This window comes from Neospora caninum, chromosome III (genome assembly GCF_000208865.1).
Source record: "Neospora caninum Liverpool complete genome, chromosome III".
Lineage (NCBI taxonomy): Eukaryota > Apicomplexa > Conoidasida > Eucoccidiorida > Sarcocystidae > Neospora > Neospora caninum.
The window spans coordinates 1098951-1114689 of NC_018388.1; the positions used below are offsets into that span (position 1 = coordinate 1098951).

At 61.7% G+C, this 15739-nt stretch overlaps 1 protein-coding gene across 1 annotated transcript; it reads right to left on the reverse strand.

Annotated features, from left to right (window-relative positions):
* Positions 1-268: 268 nt before the first annotated feature.
* NCLIV_008200 (conserved hypothetical protein) lies at positions 269-15383 on the reverse strand (the record flags this gene model as incomplete). Its single annotated transcript, XM_003880334.1, has 7 exons — positions 269-565; positions 1158-9200; positions 9570-12070; positions 12704-13072; positions 13356-13490; positions 14223-14779; positions 15160-15383. The coding sequence occupies 7 exons, from the start codon at positions 15381-15383 to the stop codon at positions 269-271; spliced, it is 12126 nt and encodes a 4041-aa protein (XP_003880383.1).
* Positions 15384-15739: the final 356 nt, after the last annotated feature.

Consider the following 15739-nt stretch of genomic DNA (forward strand, 5'->3'; position numbering starts at 1 on the left):
GGCTCCGTTAAGACGAGGCCTCTGAAAGCGGGCCGCTGTCCAAAACTGTGCACTTCGAATCGAAGGACACATGCCTTGCTCGCTGGAGGCTGGCGCCTTCAATGTGAGCCCCAACCCCGACGGAGGTGCGCTTTCGTCTTCCTTCCCGTCCCTTTCTCAAAGTTGGAGAAGCTGCAACTCTCATCTGAGCGGGTTCCTCAGTTTCCGCCGGGAAAGAAGGTACAGCCACATCGCGCGGGACACTGGCTAGATAATGGTGCCGCTGTGTTCACTTCGCTTCGTCCCGCCTGAAGTTCGGCGCAACTGAGCCAGGATTGAAGAGCGAGTTGATGAAGGAAAACCAGACAGGGCGGATTTTCCGCGGGCGAAGAAGAGTTCGGCCGCGCTGCCTCTCTTCGCACTCTCCAGCGCGTTCACTTGGAGCGAAAAACGGCTGCTGGCCTCTCGCCGTCTCTGCGCCTGCGTCCTCGCTGCAGCTCGGCTTCTTCCGTTTGTTCCCGTTGAGAGCCATGCGGGTCCTCAGCGCGGCGCATGCGCGGGAGGCGTCAGCAGGCGAGTAATGGGCCTGGCAGAACAGAGGAAAGGCAGAAAAGGGGAGAGAAACTGCACGGCTACGCCAGTGAAGATGAGGGGAGGGGGGCCGTTGTAAAGAGAAACCAAATCCGGCTGGCGCCTGCCGCACTCGTCCGCGCGACGAGGGCATGAGGTCCGACACAAACACAATGGAAAAAACGCAACACAAGACAAAACCAAAGAGCGACTAACAGCGTCTGACCGTACAGCATCATCCATGGTTGCTCAACAAACACCCGAAAAAATCCCATATTATGATGTGTAAGAGGGAGTCTAGCTTCAGGTGTTCTCTGATTGGTATTGTGCGTGCCTGGCGACGTATATTATGATTCTTATTAATGAGATCCCCCAGGAACAGCCTGCTTGGAAGCTAGGAGCAAAACGCTTTTGTTGGCGGAGCGCTGCTGCGTGTTCCTACACAAGCGAGGGCAGAGAGAGAAAGGAAGCTCGAGGCGAGAACGCAGCGGCATGCCGTCTCTCTGCCACAGCCGGCGCGCCTTCATGCGTCCAAGAAGGAACGGAACAATAAGGGAAAGAGGCCTGGAGCGTGACGGACGAAAAGAAGCCAGGCTGCGCCTTCTCACCTTCGTCTTTCCGCTCATTTCGCCGTCTGTCTCGGATAGCCGCGACGGCCAGGGATGCGCCTCATCAACCACGCTCATAGGGTCTGGGAAGTTTGGGTCAATGAGTTCACTCATTAAATGCGCGAATTCTTCCTCTTCCTTCCTCGCACGTTCTTCGTCCTTGTCTCCCTCGGCTTCGTCGCGTGATCGCCTCCTCTCCCTCCTCTCATAAAGATCGAACGAAGAGTGTGAGGAAGACCGGCAGCCAGGCTCGCCTTCCTTTTTCTCTCTGACCTCAGGCATATGGGCGGGCATATGCGAGCCCTCCTTCTCGAGGAAGGCTCCACGCGAGCTGGGCGGGCTCCCCCGGTCGGTTGACGCTACACTCGGCGGCTTCAACGCCTCGAGTTTTCGCCCTTCCGAGAAATCGAGGAAACGCCGTCTGTCCCCGTCACCTCCCCGCTCCTGCTGACGCTGATGCTGAGACACGACGGCCGTGCAGGCGATGAAAGGAGCGTCAGAGACACTCGATCTAAAGTCGCCTGCGCGACGCTCGCCTGCCTCGGAGCTCGCGCCGTCGGGCTCCGCGGTGTCCTCTCCAGACAGGTCTTTTTGGGAGGCCTGAGCAAGCAGGCTGCGGAGGTGGCTGAGTTGCCTGGCCTCGAGACTTATGCGCGAGAGGAGAGAACGCGAAAGTGCACCGGCGGACCAGGACGAAGGGCGCGTGTGTCCGTCGCTTGGCGCCTCGTTCACAGGAGCTGAGAAACACGTACGAGTCAACGCGTCTCCGTGACTCTCCACCTCCCACCCGATACCGGCACTCCCCGTACGCGGATGCTGAAACGTGGAAGATAGAACCTGACTACTGCTCAAAGAAGAGGTGGGGTGGACACAAAGGGGAACGGAGGAAGGTTGCGGGCCTCCCCCAAGATCACTTTCGGCTCTTGCGTGCGTGCAGATCGAGCCCTCGTCGGCGTCCGTGCACTGTTCATCTCGCGCGGCAAACTGAGCACCCCTCACGTCCTCCTCCATGTCCGCGTGCGTCTCCGCTGCGCCCATCCGTTCCCCTCGCTCTCCTGAGTCTTGGATCCCCTTGCCCTCTCCGAAGGCCGCACCGGTTCCCTCGAGGCCTGCGGTCCCTTTTGCCTTTTCGCGCACAGCGTCTGAGCCGTCTCTTCCACCCCTTGCGTCGTCGTTTCCGTCCGCGCTCTCCTCTGGTGCAACGGCACCATCTTCGCTTGCTGGCTCGTGCCAAGGCCACGAATCAGGGTGAGGAACCGCGAACCGGGAAACGAGAGGCACCAGGTCCGCGCGCGAGATGTGGTCCAGAAACGCGGCTGTCTGCACACAGTTTCGGACAAACTCGTCAGTGGTCCGAAGAAGGGCCAAGCGCTTTTTTTGCCTTCGGATATCTTGGGCAACCTTCCCGACATTCAGCATCTGAGGTTTCCTCGCTTCGCGACCCCACTCCCCCACGTGTTGAGGGCCTCGTCCATCCTGTTCAGAGGAAAGCGAAGAATCCCGCGGATGGTCGTGAGGAGGAGAAGACGCCATTTCCCCCTTCCCTCCTCTCTCCACTTCTTTCGGCGCGAAGCGCCTGTCTGCTTCACGGCCTCCACGAGAGACCGAATACGTGTTTTCATCATACGAATCAAGTGGACACTCACCTACGGCGTCCACCGTTTCTTTGTCCCCGTCCCTTTCAGAGTTCGCCCCCCGACTCCCTTCCTCCTGTTCTCCGCGACCCATTTCCACTTCAACCTCTCCTTTCCATAGGGCCTGTCTTTTGCTGAAATCCCAACGTTCACTCAGCCCTGAGTCGGGCTCTGCATGTGTCTGCCTAGCGAGACAGAAGCGCGCACCGGCACAGGAGAGATTCTGTAGAGTCAGCCGAAGCGCGGCGAAGATCTCGTGGAGTTCGATGGCGGTCTGGAGGGCGCCGCGGCCTTCGGCGCGTTCTGTGTCTCGTGCACTGCTCTCGCGTGCCGCTCCGCGTTCCCCGTTCCCGCCCTGAGGCTCGCGCCCACCCTGCGGCGGAGACTCCCACCGGCCTTCGGGCGCGTCACTGAGATCCCAACGGGGCTTTGAACCGGCGACTGAGCGATGTGGGGCGCCTGGCGAGGGAGACGGCCAATGCGCAAAAGCAGAATTGGCGAGTCGTGGAGCGGAGACAGGAAACGTCAGCGAAGCCGAGTGTGTCGCGCCGTAGTGGAGAGGACCCGGACAGCCTTCAGGATGGAGGGGTGCGGGAACGGGATGAGAAGAGGCAAAGGCATAGCGCGCAGGCGACGCGGGGAGAGACTCCGCCGGGATCGCCACAGCGGGAGCTCGTAGGAAGAGCAGGGGAAAGAAGTGAAGCGTCGTTTCTTTCCAGCACTCCAGCGCCGCCCAGAGAGCCAGGCGAAGACCCGAGAGGAGGTCCGTGAGAAGCGAAAGGGATTTCTCAGCTTCATGTTCTTCCTTCTCTTCCCACGACACAATGCACACGCCTTGCCCCACAAAGGGGCGAGCGGAACCTCCAGCGGCAGCCGCGGAAGAGACGGCAGGAAACGGCGATGCAGAAGGGGACGAAGAGGAAGGCACGATGACGTTGAGTGTCTGCGTTTGCAGGTCGTTCTCGCTTTCTGGGGAATGAATGTTCTCTTTGCTTTCCCCCGCGCGCTTTCTCGCCGTTTCTCTCCTCTCCAGCTTGTCTGCGTCGCTCTGCCTGTCACACACATAAGGAAGAAAGCGCCGGCCTTCTTCTTCACAGGCGGTGAGGCACCGGCGACAGAGGGCAACAGCCATTCGCGCAGGCAGAAGGAGAACTTCTCTTTCTCGCTCCTCTTCTGCGTCCTCCCTTGCCTTGCTCGCTTCCGCCCCTTCGGCCTCTGACTGCCCGCCTTCCTGGCGGTGTCGCGATCTCCTCCGCTCCTTTTGTCTCTCTTCCAGGAGACTCCCGAGAAGCTGGGGTGAGGGCCACAGGGCCAGCCGCGCGGCCAGGCGAGAGAAGAAGACAGGGAGACCGCGCGCAGACGTCGAGGCAAGCAGGCGCACCAGAAGGTGAAGAACGAGCGGGGAGAAGAGCGGATTCGTGACTCGACTTAGACGCAGTACAGCGTTACTGGGCAGCGGAGGCCCCGAAGACGAGAAGGCTGGCTGCCGTCGCAAATACGTCTCTCTATTTGCAGACTGAGGCGACGCCGACCGGGACGACCCATCGCCTGCTTCGGACTCCTCCGGCGCAGATACATCGTCATACAGGAGCCTCTGCGCGGCATTCGAAGCGGCGACACAACGGGACGGAGACCCACCCACACGATGCGTCGCTTCCGATTTGCCTCTCACGAGGCGTCTCTCTCCATCCGTCACAGTCCAGTTGTCGTCTTTTTCGTCGCCGTCATAGGTATCCGACGAGTCCTGTCGATCACTTTGTCTGTGACTTCCGCCTTTTCGGCCCCAGAACGCCGCGTCCTCGGTGGGCCTGCGCCCGCTCCGCTCTCTCTCATTCGCAGGCCGCGCCATCTTCCTCTCGCCCGTCCTGCGCTCCTCCGTCTGCGAGTCTCCCCGCCTTCTCGCGCTTCGCCATGCACGCTCGTCCTCACCGGAGGCTGCGCTGCCGTCCCCTGCGTCTTCGCCCCAATCAGATGCGCGAGAAAAGGGGCAACGGCGACCCGCAGGACCACTGGCCAAGGCGACGCGGTTCGCGTTTCCCGGGAGAAGAAGAAAAAGCAGCTGCTCGAGCAGTCGGTCGATTGTGCTTGCAAAGGAAGGCTGCCAGCAGTCCCTCGGCCGCCGCGCACCGACGCGGCTCTGCGCCCCGAAAGAGGCGAGAGCTGCGCCCACGTTCCGAAGCGCGTCGAGTAGAGAAAGACACGACTCCAGGCCATGCGCCTGGATCTCCTGCGCGGGCCACGGAGACGCAGGCGACGAAGGGGACGGGTCGCCAACAGGCCCCGGCGGGGCGTCGCGGGGTTCCACCTGTCTCCTGCACACCTGGCCAACGCCCCGTGGAGAAGAGGCGGAAGAATGCACAGCGGGAAACGGGGATCTAGGGTCTACAGAGGCGAAAGAGGTAGAAGAGACTGAAGCGGATACACAGGCAGAGAGGGAAGGGGAAGAAGAACGACGAGGCGAGGAGCTTCGGGAGTGAGAAGAGTTGCGACGATGCGCACTGGGCGACGAACAGACGAGAAACGAAGAGTAGGGAGACCGCGAGGGAGACGAAGCAACGGAGGCGGGAGAAGCCTTCATGAATTCCACTAGGTGGCGCTCACGGCCAAGGCAGAACGGCGAGACTGTGTAGCGTCCGCTTCGATTCGGCACTTGGCCGCTATCGGATTCGCCTCCGCGGATGTGTGCGTCGACGGAGAAGAGCGGACGCGACGGGAGCGGCAAGGAGAAGAAATTAAGGCGAAGCAGGTGCTCACCCAGAGAGACTCTGCAGGCCCGAGACGGACGGCTCGGCGGGGCCTTGCCGCGTCCTGGCGCATCGCCATACCGAGACAGAGACGGCAGCACATGGCGGGAAGGTCGCATTCTTGTCTTGTCCGCTTTTCCAGACAAAACATGCATGTGCACATCCCGCCGCGCGTTCCTTTCGTCTGCCTCGCTTTCGAGGTCTTCTTCCGCGGCCGATCCGCCTGTCTCGTCGCTTATTTCGCGTCTGGGGGTGGCGGGTCTCCTGTCTCGCTCTTCCGAGCTGGAGACGCGAGGGCGCGGCTCCTTCCAAAAGGCCCCAAACGCGCTCCCTCCGGACCGTCTCTCTCCGGCGCAATCGTCCCCTCTCTCACCACCAAACTTGGGCTTCCTCGTTTCTGCGCCGCCACAGTGAAGACCACGTCCCCGCGCCTTTTCTGGCTGCCGATGCGCCCTGGCGTCAACGTGCTCTGTTTCTTCGTCACTATCTTCCTCTCTGTCTCTCTCACTTTCTTCCTCTCCTGCCTCTGTCGCTTCGCGTTTTCCGCTGCCTGCCGCTTCTCCCTCCACCTTCTCCCCTTCCGCCTTTCCTTCTTCCCACAGCGCCCGGTGCGTCGCGCTTTCGAGCGTCCGTGCATACTCCTCTCTTTCACGTTTCGCGAGGAAGACGCCCAGCACTCGGAAAGCTGTGAAGCGACACAGGCGCAGCAGGAAGGCGGGCGACGTCACGGCTGGTGGCGGGTCTCTCGCTCCCAGAGAAGCGCCAGTCCCCGGCGACGCGCGAAGCTGCGTTCGGCTCTGGTGGCCTTTCCCGCTCCCTCGAACCCCGGCGCGACTTTCTCGCGGATGTCGTTCTTCGAGCGACGAGGACTCAGCTTTCTCGATCGACGGCAGAGAAGACCTGTGCGGCCCCAAATCGCCCGGCCGTGTCCGTCGTCTGCCTCGTGGGTCTTCCGCGTCATAAGCGGGTCTCGCGCGCTCCCCAACAGCATCTCTCTGTGCGCGGGGAGATGCGCACGAGACTGGAAAATCCCGCGAGGTGCGGCGCAACCTCTCTCCTCCGTCCGGCGAGACAGGCGAGGTAGACTCCATCTCTTCCTCGTTTTTTCGCTCTTCAGACACATCCACGCGACTGTCTGCGAGGCTGACGCGTCTCCATTCGCTTTGTGTCGTTCGTTCGCGGCCTTCACCCCGGCGCCGCCTCGATGTGCGTTTCCCTCTGGCGCCCCCCGCGTTGCTGGCAAGCCGCCACCTCTCCCGGCGCCGTGGAGGCGCGGGAGACACCGGAAATGCGAGGGCGACTGCGAGAGCCTGCAGGAGTTCCGAGCGGTAAACGTAGATTTCCTGTGACGCCAACACGGCCGCTCGTGCCGCTGGCGGACGCTCTCGCGCCTCCTGGGTCTCTTGGGGGCTCGGCCTAGGGCCGTGCTCGAGTGTCTCCAAATCGGTGCGTCCAGAGGAGACAGAGGGCGAGGCCCTCTGCCGAGCGGCTGGGGGTGGAGGGACGTCGAGAGCAGGGGAGAGGAAAAAGTCCCAGGCCCCGTCGTCGCCGTCGGGACAGAGCCAGCAGCCGACCTCGAGAAGAAGATTGTCGTCGGAGCAGATTTCTCTCCAGAGAAGGCGCGAGAAGAGGAGGAAACAGCACGTCGCGGGCACTGCGACAGCAGCGACGGGAGACTTGGGAAGCGACAACGGGGCCGAAGCGAGAGAAGGGAAACACCGCGCTGAGGAATGCAGAGAGAGTAAGGTGCCGGAGGCAGCGGCGGACGGGAACACGACGCGGGCTGCTTCGGCGAGGGGACTCTCCACGCCGGGTGCTCGAGAAGCGACGTCAGCTGAGGGACTGGAGACCCACGCAGCGGGCGAGGAAGCGCGCACCGGCAGAGAGGCACTCGGACGGCTCTGGGGGCCAGACGGGCTGTCCTCGGCCGCCAGGACATCGTAGAGATTCGCGCAGACGAGCTGGTCACATCGTGGCAGGAGAGACTTCAACGGGGGAGCAGTCGGGGTTACCTCTGCGTGCTTCGCGTTTTGCTCCTTGTCTGAACGCTGCATCCCCGCGGGGCCAAGAACGGGGACGGGAGCCGGGCGCGCCGCGGGCGAAAAGGAAGGAGACACTCGGGAAACAGCAGTCGACAAGAGAGAAGGCGAAAGACTACGGTCCTGAAGAAGAAGGAGGATACGCCAGATGCAGAGCCGAAGAAAGGGGAGAGAAGGAAGAATCTGCAGGGCGGGACTCTCCGCGCCAGGAGACACAGCGGTTTCTCGGCCAGTCCCTCGCGTTTCCTCTCGTAGGTGCTGGCCTGCGCGTTCAGTGCGTACCCCTGCTTCGCGTCGCCCAGCTCTCTCCTCGGAGTCTTCGAGGAAAGGTGTTAGCAGACAAGCGTCTGGCGCCGACTCGACTTCCAGGCCTTGCTCGCCTCCCCACAACAAGAACGAGGAGCCGGGCGGAGAGGAGCAACAGGACGGAGAAATAGAATTGGGAGACGACTGCAGAGGGGAAGAAGCAGTCGACGGCAGAGACAAGGAGGGGTCACAAAAGACAGGCCAAGAGGCGAACGAAGAAGAAAGCGAGGTTGAGATGCAAACGAAAGCGACAGAAACCGACCCAGGCGCGGCAAGAACAGCGGCGGCGCAAATGTGGAGCGCGAGAGGAAGCGGGAGAAGGAGGGGCAGAGAGGCAGTGACGGCGCCGGAAGGCGAGGGGAGTAGGCGAGAGGCGCCCGGCGAGAGCGAGGAAGCCCCAGAAAGCAGCGTCGAGAAAGGAAGGGGGGGGAGGAAGCGCGAGGAGCCTGCAACAACCGAAGACGGGCGAGAAGAGAAAGGAAATCGCGACCAGCAAAGATCGCCTACTGCGTCAACCCCACAGGGTAAACACATGCACCCTTTCAGTCGCAGGAGTTGCAGCGACGTGACGCGCGCAGCCTCGCCATCCTCCCCCTCCCTGGCTTCGCCACCGAGCTTCGCCTGGCCCTTGGCGGCTGCGCAGCGTTCTGCGTCGCGCTGGCTGTCTCCCGTTCCCACTCCTCGTGCTTCGGCCTTCCTGCGCAGGCACGCCGCATGCAGAAGAATGTGGTTGGCGCTCTTTGTGAAGTCGGACGAGAAACGCAGGAGCCGCTCGAGCTTCCCCAGCTTCGAGTAGATCGCAGGAGCAGGCGAGTGGAGAAAGACAGCCATCGGGGTGTCTCTGGGAGTGAAAGCAGCTGTCGAGAGAGGTCGGAGAGGAAGGTCCGAGCCCCGCGGCCAAAGCGCCTGCTGAGAGAGAGAAAGGCTGTCGGCCGCGCCACGACCGGGAAAGGGAGAGCCCTCTGGGTTTGCGTCTCCTCCCTGTCCCCCTCCGGCTTGGCCGCTTTCTCCCGAGGACAGCAACGACACCAACCCGTCGAGGCCTATCAAGCCTCTGGCCACCGACCTTTCAAACAGGCCAGAGGTCGACGCGCAAGACGCGAAAAGACTCGACTTGGAAAAGTGAGAAAAAGAGCTGGACGACGAAGTGAGGCACAGGCCGCTCGGGCCGCCTGTGAGAGCGTCAAACACCAAGTGCAGCAGAGCGACTTCTCGAGACCCCGCCGCGGAAGGAAAAGAAGAGGGAACGGGAGCGGCGGAATGCTCTCCGTCACCCGCCTGCACAGACGATGGAGAGGCGGCCCGCGCAGCCTGCGTAACCTGAAAATCAGAAAAGAAGCAGAGAGAGAAGCGAACGCGCAGGGGTGCGGTGAACAGCGACAGCGGGAAGGCAACCCGAAGCATTTGCAGGAGAAGAAGTGAGCAGCAGAGAGGAAAGAAGATGCGGGGAGAACGCGAAGAGGCGAAAGAGACGCACAACCAGAGATTTTGTGGGACGCGCGCGACAGCAGAAACGGCGACGAAAAGGGGAGCGAAACATCCTGAAAGGGACAGACGTCACGTGGCCAGTATCCCCACAAAGTCGACAAGACGAGTCGAACGGGCGACCACCCAGCGTCAGCTTCCTACTGTGACAGCTGAGTGTCTTAAGCGCGCACGGTGGCCTCGCGATGTTCCGGAATTCTTTACCCTCGCATCGCCGCCGTTGTCGCTCGCCTCGCCTTCCCTCAGGTGACGACTTCCCTGACCCACGAAGAGATCCCAGAGGATCCTCAGACTGTCTCTTCCGGCCCTCTTTTCTGCAGCTTGGCGCATCTCTTCTAGCGGCTCGTGCGCGTCGCTTGCCCGGAGCCCGCCCTGTGTCTCGCCTGCTCCATGCATCTTTCCCAGCTCTTCTCCCTTGGCCGTTTTGTCGCCTCGTCGCTCTTCACGCGGCGGGAGACTCGTCGCTGGCCAAGGCCCTACAGAGGCCGGAAACGCCGAGCAAAATGCGCACACACGCGGCGCCGCGGCAGGCATGAGCGCGTCGCACACCGACGCTGCGAGAGGCGCAGCGAGGCCGAGGAGGGAAAGGCCCACAGCCGCAAGCGGCGAGAAGGAAGTCGGGTCGCCGAGCGCGGAGGGCGAACTCCAAACAGAACAACACCGCAAACGGAGAGAAGCCAAGACTGTCTGGCGGGCACAAGCGACGAGGCGCATCCACTCGACCAGGGCGAAGGCGGCCGACCTCAGCTCGCGTGCGAGAAGGCGGGAAGAAGGCGAAAGAGACAAAAGAGACGAGAGAGGAGAGACGCTAGTCACAGACGGTAGACCGGTGGAAGAGGTAAAAGGAGACGGAGACACGGGAGAAGGCGAAAGCTGCTGAGCTTTGGAGAGAGACGCGAGACAGCCTTGGACAGACAGGAGCCATAGCAAGGAGACGCCGAGATGCAGGAGAAGCGAGTCGAGCACGCCGGCGGCCTGGTCGGCGTCGGCGAAGACCTCGTGGCAAGAGAGAGAAGACGCCGACGGAGACGCAACCAAAGGAGCAGGAGAAGCGAGAGCGGGAAGAGCGGGGCATCGCGCCTCTGGCGATCGCACACGCGCAGCCACATGCTCCGCGGAGCGGCTGACACTAGCGAGGAAATCTCGCAGGGAAGGCGAATGAAAAGCGGGGAGAGATGGGAAAGCGCCACACTCGGCGCTCGTCCAATAGGGCGGCGGGCCGTGGCCTGGAGGCGCGTCTGTCGCGGGGTCTGTCGTCTGGGCGTTGGCCGCGAGGGGTTCGTTCTCTCTTCCGCTCGTTTCGGGGTTTTCGTGTTTCGAAACAGGGGGTGGCTTCGCCCCCTTTAGAGAGGCCGCGTCCGCCTGAGGCGAACCCTCCGAAGTGTAGAAGCTCCACAGACGCGCCGGAGAGGCGAGGAGGAGGAAGAAGGGGCCGAGGAGGCGTCTGCGGGAAACACAGAGCGGGCGGTTCCCGCCGCACTGGCCTTGCAGGCAGAGCAGGCAGGGAAAGTGCGGCTCGAGAGATGGAGATGGCGGAGACGAGGCAGGCCCAGGGGCGGCCGAGCATGAAGGGCGGAGGGAGTAAGGACCCGAGAGTGAAAGCGAACAAGCGGCGGGATGCGGCGCCGAGTGGGGCACGAGACAGCGGGTCGCATCCTCAGAAAGAGAAGACGGGCATTCGAGCAACAGGCCAACCGCGAGATTGAGGATATACACGCGAAGAAGAGGGGCGTCCCAAAGCGTGTCCTGGAAGACTCGCGAGTGCTGAAGACGCAGGAAGAGCGCGGCGGTTCTCGCTTCGGCCTCCGCCGCCACGCGTTCCAGAAAGCGAGACTGGCCGTTCGAGGACAGTGCAGTCAAAGAGGGTGCAAGCGCGCAGCCTTCGGAGGCAGACTGGACAGAGAAGCAAAACGTTTTGGCGTGGGGCTCCGTGCTCGTGGCCGAGGTGACATGGCCGTCTCCTTCTGCCTCCTTCGCCTTTGCGTCAGGGGGTTTCCCCGTCGCCTTCGCCCCCTTGGCGCACTCGGCTTCTCGGTCGTCGCGGGTTCGTGTCCTCTCTGCTTCGTCCCCGCCGCTCGGGTCTCCTGCGCCACAAGGCCTTGACGAGACAGGGGAGACAGCCTTCGCAGGCGCGGCCGACGCGGAAGGGAATGCGAAAAAGAGCGAGGGCGCGTACTGGCCTTCGGCGAGCTTCAGCTTAAGTGCGGCTTCCCTCTTCTCGCGTTCCTCTTGCTTCGAAAAGAGGAGGAAAAAATCTTGGGAACAGACGCCTGGCGTCAGCCCGCTCTTCCCCGCAAAGACGGTATCTCCCGCGGCCGAAGCGAGAAAGGCCGCGACTCTCTTTCTGCCTTCGTTGCCTTCCTCCGTGTGCTCCGCCGCAAGTCCGGCGCTTGCTGGGTTGCGACGGCCAGCTCGAGAAACAGAAGGAAGTCGGGCGGCCGTCGCAGACGACGCAGCAGGCCTCAAAGAAGAAGGATCAGGCGAGAAAGGAGAAGAGCCCGACGCAGAAGAAGCGAGAGAAGAGAGAGCAGAAGAAGGAGAAGAGAGAGAAGACCCGAGAGAAGCGGAGGCAGCTTTCTGTGAGTACAGGCGGCGGTCGTCTTCCAGACAAGAGGAGAAGTAGGTGAGGAAGACAACGGCGAAGGATGAACGAGAGAACAGAAAGGCCTGCAGCATGCAGCGCATGCTCACCAGCCGGCCGTTCCCTGAAGAACAAGCAAAACGGTCCGCTATGCAGATTCGAACCCCTCAGAGCCTCCCCTTGCACATATAGGCGCAGATTCAAAGGAGCCTCGTGAAAAATGCAACCTCACATGCAGACGCGCATTCCCTCCAAAACGCCTCACTTATTTGCTGAGTCCTACACAGCAGTACCAAAACAGACAGCTATTTACTCATATGCGTACATATATATATATATATATATATATATATGTATATATGCACGCATATGGAGGTATAGAGGCTTGGATACACAGAGGAATATGAATGCACAGTGCAGATGTCGAGGGTTGTGTGAGCTCTCAGCACATGCCGAGTTGTGTGGGCTTGGCCAGAGTTTCGTGAATACCGAGATACTTCTCCCATGTTCCCGTTGCCAAAATCTACAGAGGTAACTCGACACGCGGACCTTGTGGTTGCCGCGGGAGCGCGCGGTGTATCTAACGCCGGCGCCTTCCGCCCCTACGGATTTTCCTAGCCCCCGGCGATCCTTTTGGGACGCAAACGCTACAGAGAGCGAGGAACCGACGAAAAATGGGGGGTCGTCTCGTCGCTGTCTGTTTGCAAGAATTGGTCTGCCTTTTCTTCCTCGTCTCGGCCTCTTCCAATCCACTTACCTGCTGGCGGGCGATCCGCCCCTGTCTTTGTAGCCGGCGGCTGCGTCGGCGCTTCGGCTTGTTCCCGCTCGCCTCCGTTCGCACGGCCTGCGTCTCCCGCTCCCTTCTCGCGTCCCTCTCTCTCTGCTGCTCGGCGCATCGCTCCCCGCGGCGGGTCTGGCGAAGAGAACAGAGTCGAGCAGCGGAACGAGGGGCGGAGAAGAGCGCACACAGCGCCGTAGTCGAGCAGACAGCTGGGCGCCTTCGCCTCGGGCGCCGCGGCAGGAAGGAGCGACGGCAGGAGCCAGGCGACAGCCCAAGCGGCGAGAGCGGCGACGATCGGCCCCGAGAGACGCGGATGGAGAACCGCAGCTTGGAAAATTACGATCACTGCGAACAAAAAAGACCGCATGCAACAACACACAGAAGGAGTGAGTGCCCGACCTTTGCGACAAAGGGATCTCTGCCCGAACTTGCTTTGCACAGATATCAGTGTCTCCACACGAAGTAGGAATCATTGTCGCTCAGTCAGCAGCTGGAAAGGTACTTCGTGTGTTTTCTCGGATTGCACTGAAGTGGTGGGACTGCCGCGAAACGGCACGGATACTGTCGCTCGCTATCCTGCCTTGTCTCCGCTTCTCTTCTCCCCCCTCTGCGACACGAACAGTCTTACTGTCTTCGCAGTGGTGCGCCTTCTCGATTTGTTCCAACCAGTCAGATGCCTCGAAGAAGACCGCCTGGTCCAGCTGGCCCCTCCCCTCTGGAATCCCAAAGTCGGCCTCGCCCGTCGTGTGGTTTTTCACGCCCTCTTCGAAGCACACAAAGGCCCGAGAGGCCAGGGCAATGAGAGTGTCTGCCGCACCCATCAAACGCTGTCTTCGTCTTCTTTCTTTCCTCGGGGAGAACGCTCGGACGCGTCTTGTCTCTCTTCGTTTTCTCGCCGAAGGCCTTGTCGTCTTCTCGGGCCACAACGCCTCTCTGCCACCGAGACCTTGCGCATGCAGACCTGACAGCCGTGTACGGGCATCGCGCTGGACCGTTTGCTTCGGCCTCCCGCTCTCTTGCTGCCGTGTGACTCGTCTCCATCCGCTTCCCTGTCTATCTCTTCTTCGCCTGTGCGCCTCAGACCCTCTTTCCCCTTCTAATCGAGCCTCGCGTCTCCTTTCGTCTCGGCCTCTGCCAGCGCAGCTTTCTCTCGCTCCTCTCTCCCATCCGTTCCTGCGAGGAGACTCGCCTTCCACCTTCGGGCCTTGTGCCCTTCCCACGCCCCCAGAAACCCTCGCTGCTCCTTGCCTCTCAGCCGCGCAGTCTCTGCGTGGCCGACGCGCGTACTCGGGCTCGTCAGCCTCGCTGGGCTCGGCGCCGCGGCTCGCCTTAGAGAAGGAACCGTGAACCAGGGTGAGCCGTCGGTTTCTGCCACAAACGGCGAGGCTGTCTGGGTTCCGCAAAGGATCGAGAAGTCCCTTTTGGCCATCCCGGTGCCAGTCCCTGTCTCTCTCATCCTGGGTGACTCCCCTCTCCCTAGCTTGGCTCGGCTTACCGAACTCACGCCCGCCCACGGGCGCTTCGCCTCCAGGCATTCCCGACTTCTCGAACTTTGCGTCTTCTCTTTCTTCGACGTCTTCTCTTTCGAATTCTTCTCCCGTGTGTTCTCGTTCTTCTTTTTCCGTGTCAGTCAACTGTGCGTTCAGATGCCTCGACGGCTGCGGGCATCCACTTCGGTCGTCGTCCGTTTCGTCAAGCGAAGCAGGAGAGCTGGAACGTCTGTCTTCTCTTCTCCTCCGTTGCCAGTCTCTCTCTCTCGCCACGCGCCGTAACCGGTACTCTCCGTCGGTATGCTGGGAGCCGAGGCCCCGATGGTAGGAGACGGAGACAGACGCGGCAGCGTGAGGCTCTGCACCACTCTCCGCCGAATCCGGAGACGAATAAGACAGCCGTTCCAACTGTCGCCCTCTGTCTCCGCCTCGCCGCGTCTCCTCTTTTTCGTCCCTTCTCGACCGCCCGCGGCGCTCCGCAGTCCGGCGCCAGCGACCGCGCGCATCTTCTGCCTCATCGGCCTCAGGTCGCGCGCGCAAGAGGGTGCCTCGTGCTTCTCGGCTGCCACGCAATTCACAAGATTCCACAAACCCCTCCGGCAGAAGATACACGGATGGAGGTCGCTCACGTTGGCTGGAAACATAGCAGGGGCGTTCCCGTCGCCAGCCGAGGTAGAAATAAGACAAAGCGCTTTCCCTGTCAGGGTGAGGGCGCCTTCTCGCGGAAGCGTGTGGTCGCCTCAGCCACGGGTGAGAGGCAGTTGCAGATCCCCGTTCATCGAGCAACCGTCGCGCCGCCGTAGGCGCACCCGCCGCAGACGTCGAGGAAGAAAGATACCGATATCTTGAGCGGCGGAAACGCCGAGATTCGTGCCGCTCTTGTCTCTCCCAATCCGAAGAGGCGATCCAGTCTTCTTCTCCGTCTTCCTCGGTTGTGGTTACCTCCACGTCTGCGTCAGATGCCGTTTCTTCACCTTCTGCCCATCGAGAGCCCTCGATAGAGTCCCCGGGGCTACCCTCGCTCCTCCGTTCTCTCCCTTCTCGCCGGCTGTGTCGCCTTTGCGATGGCGAAGACGAGACGTCGCTGTAAGCAGACCGGGAGTCCGACTCCTCCTGCGAACGAGCGAAGCGGCTGCGAGGCGTTCGCCTTCGGCTGCTCGTTGCATCTCTCCCGGCTTTCACTCCACGATGGAGAGGAAGAAGGACATACTCACTGTCACCGCCGCTTCCCACGTCGTCGTCCGTGCCACACGGTGGCAACGAGGAAGACGCCGATCCACAGCTGCTGTAGCTCGCTCGTCGCCCGCGTCTCGTTTTCCTTCCGTCTCGGTCGCTTTCTGACGAGGCCGCGGACCCCTCAGAAGCGGAGCAAGAAGGATCCGAGGAGGACGCGGTGCTTCTCTCCCTTCCTCTCCTCCGTCGCTCAATCCCGTCCCAACGCCTTCCGTTCTTCGCCATTCGCGCTGCTGACCTATACTCTCCCTCTGAAGAAAGATGCTCGGAAAAGAAGGGAAGCGCACAA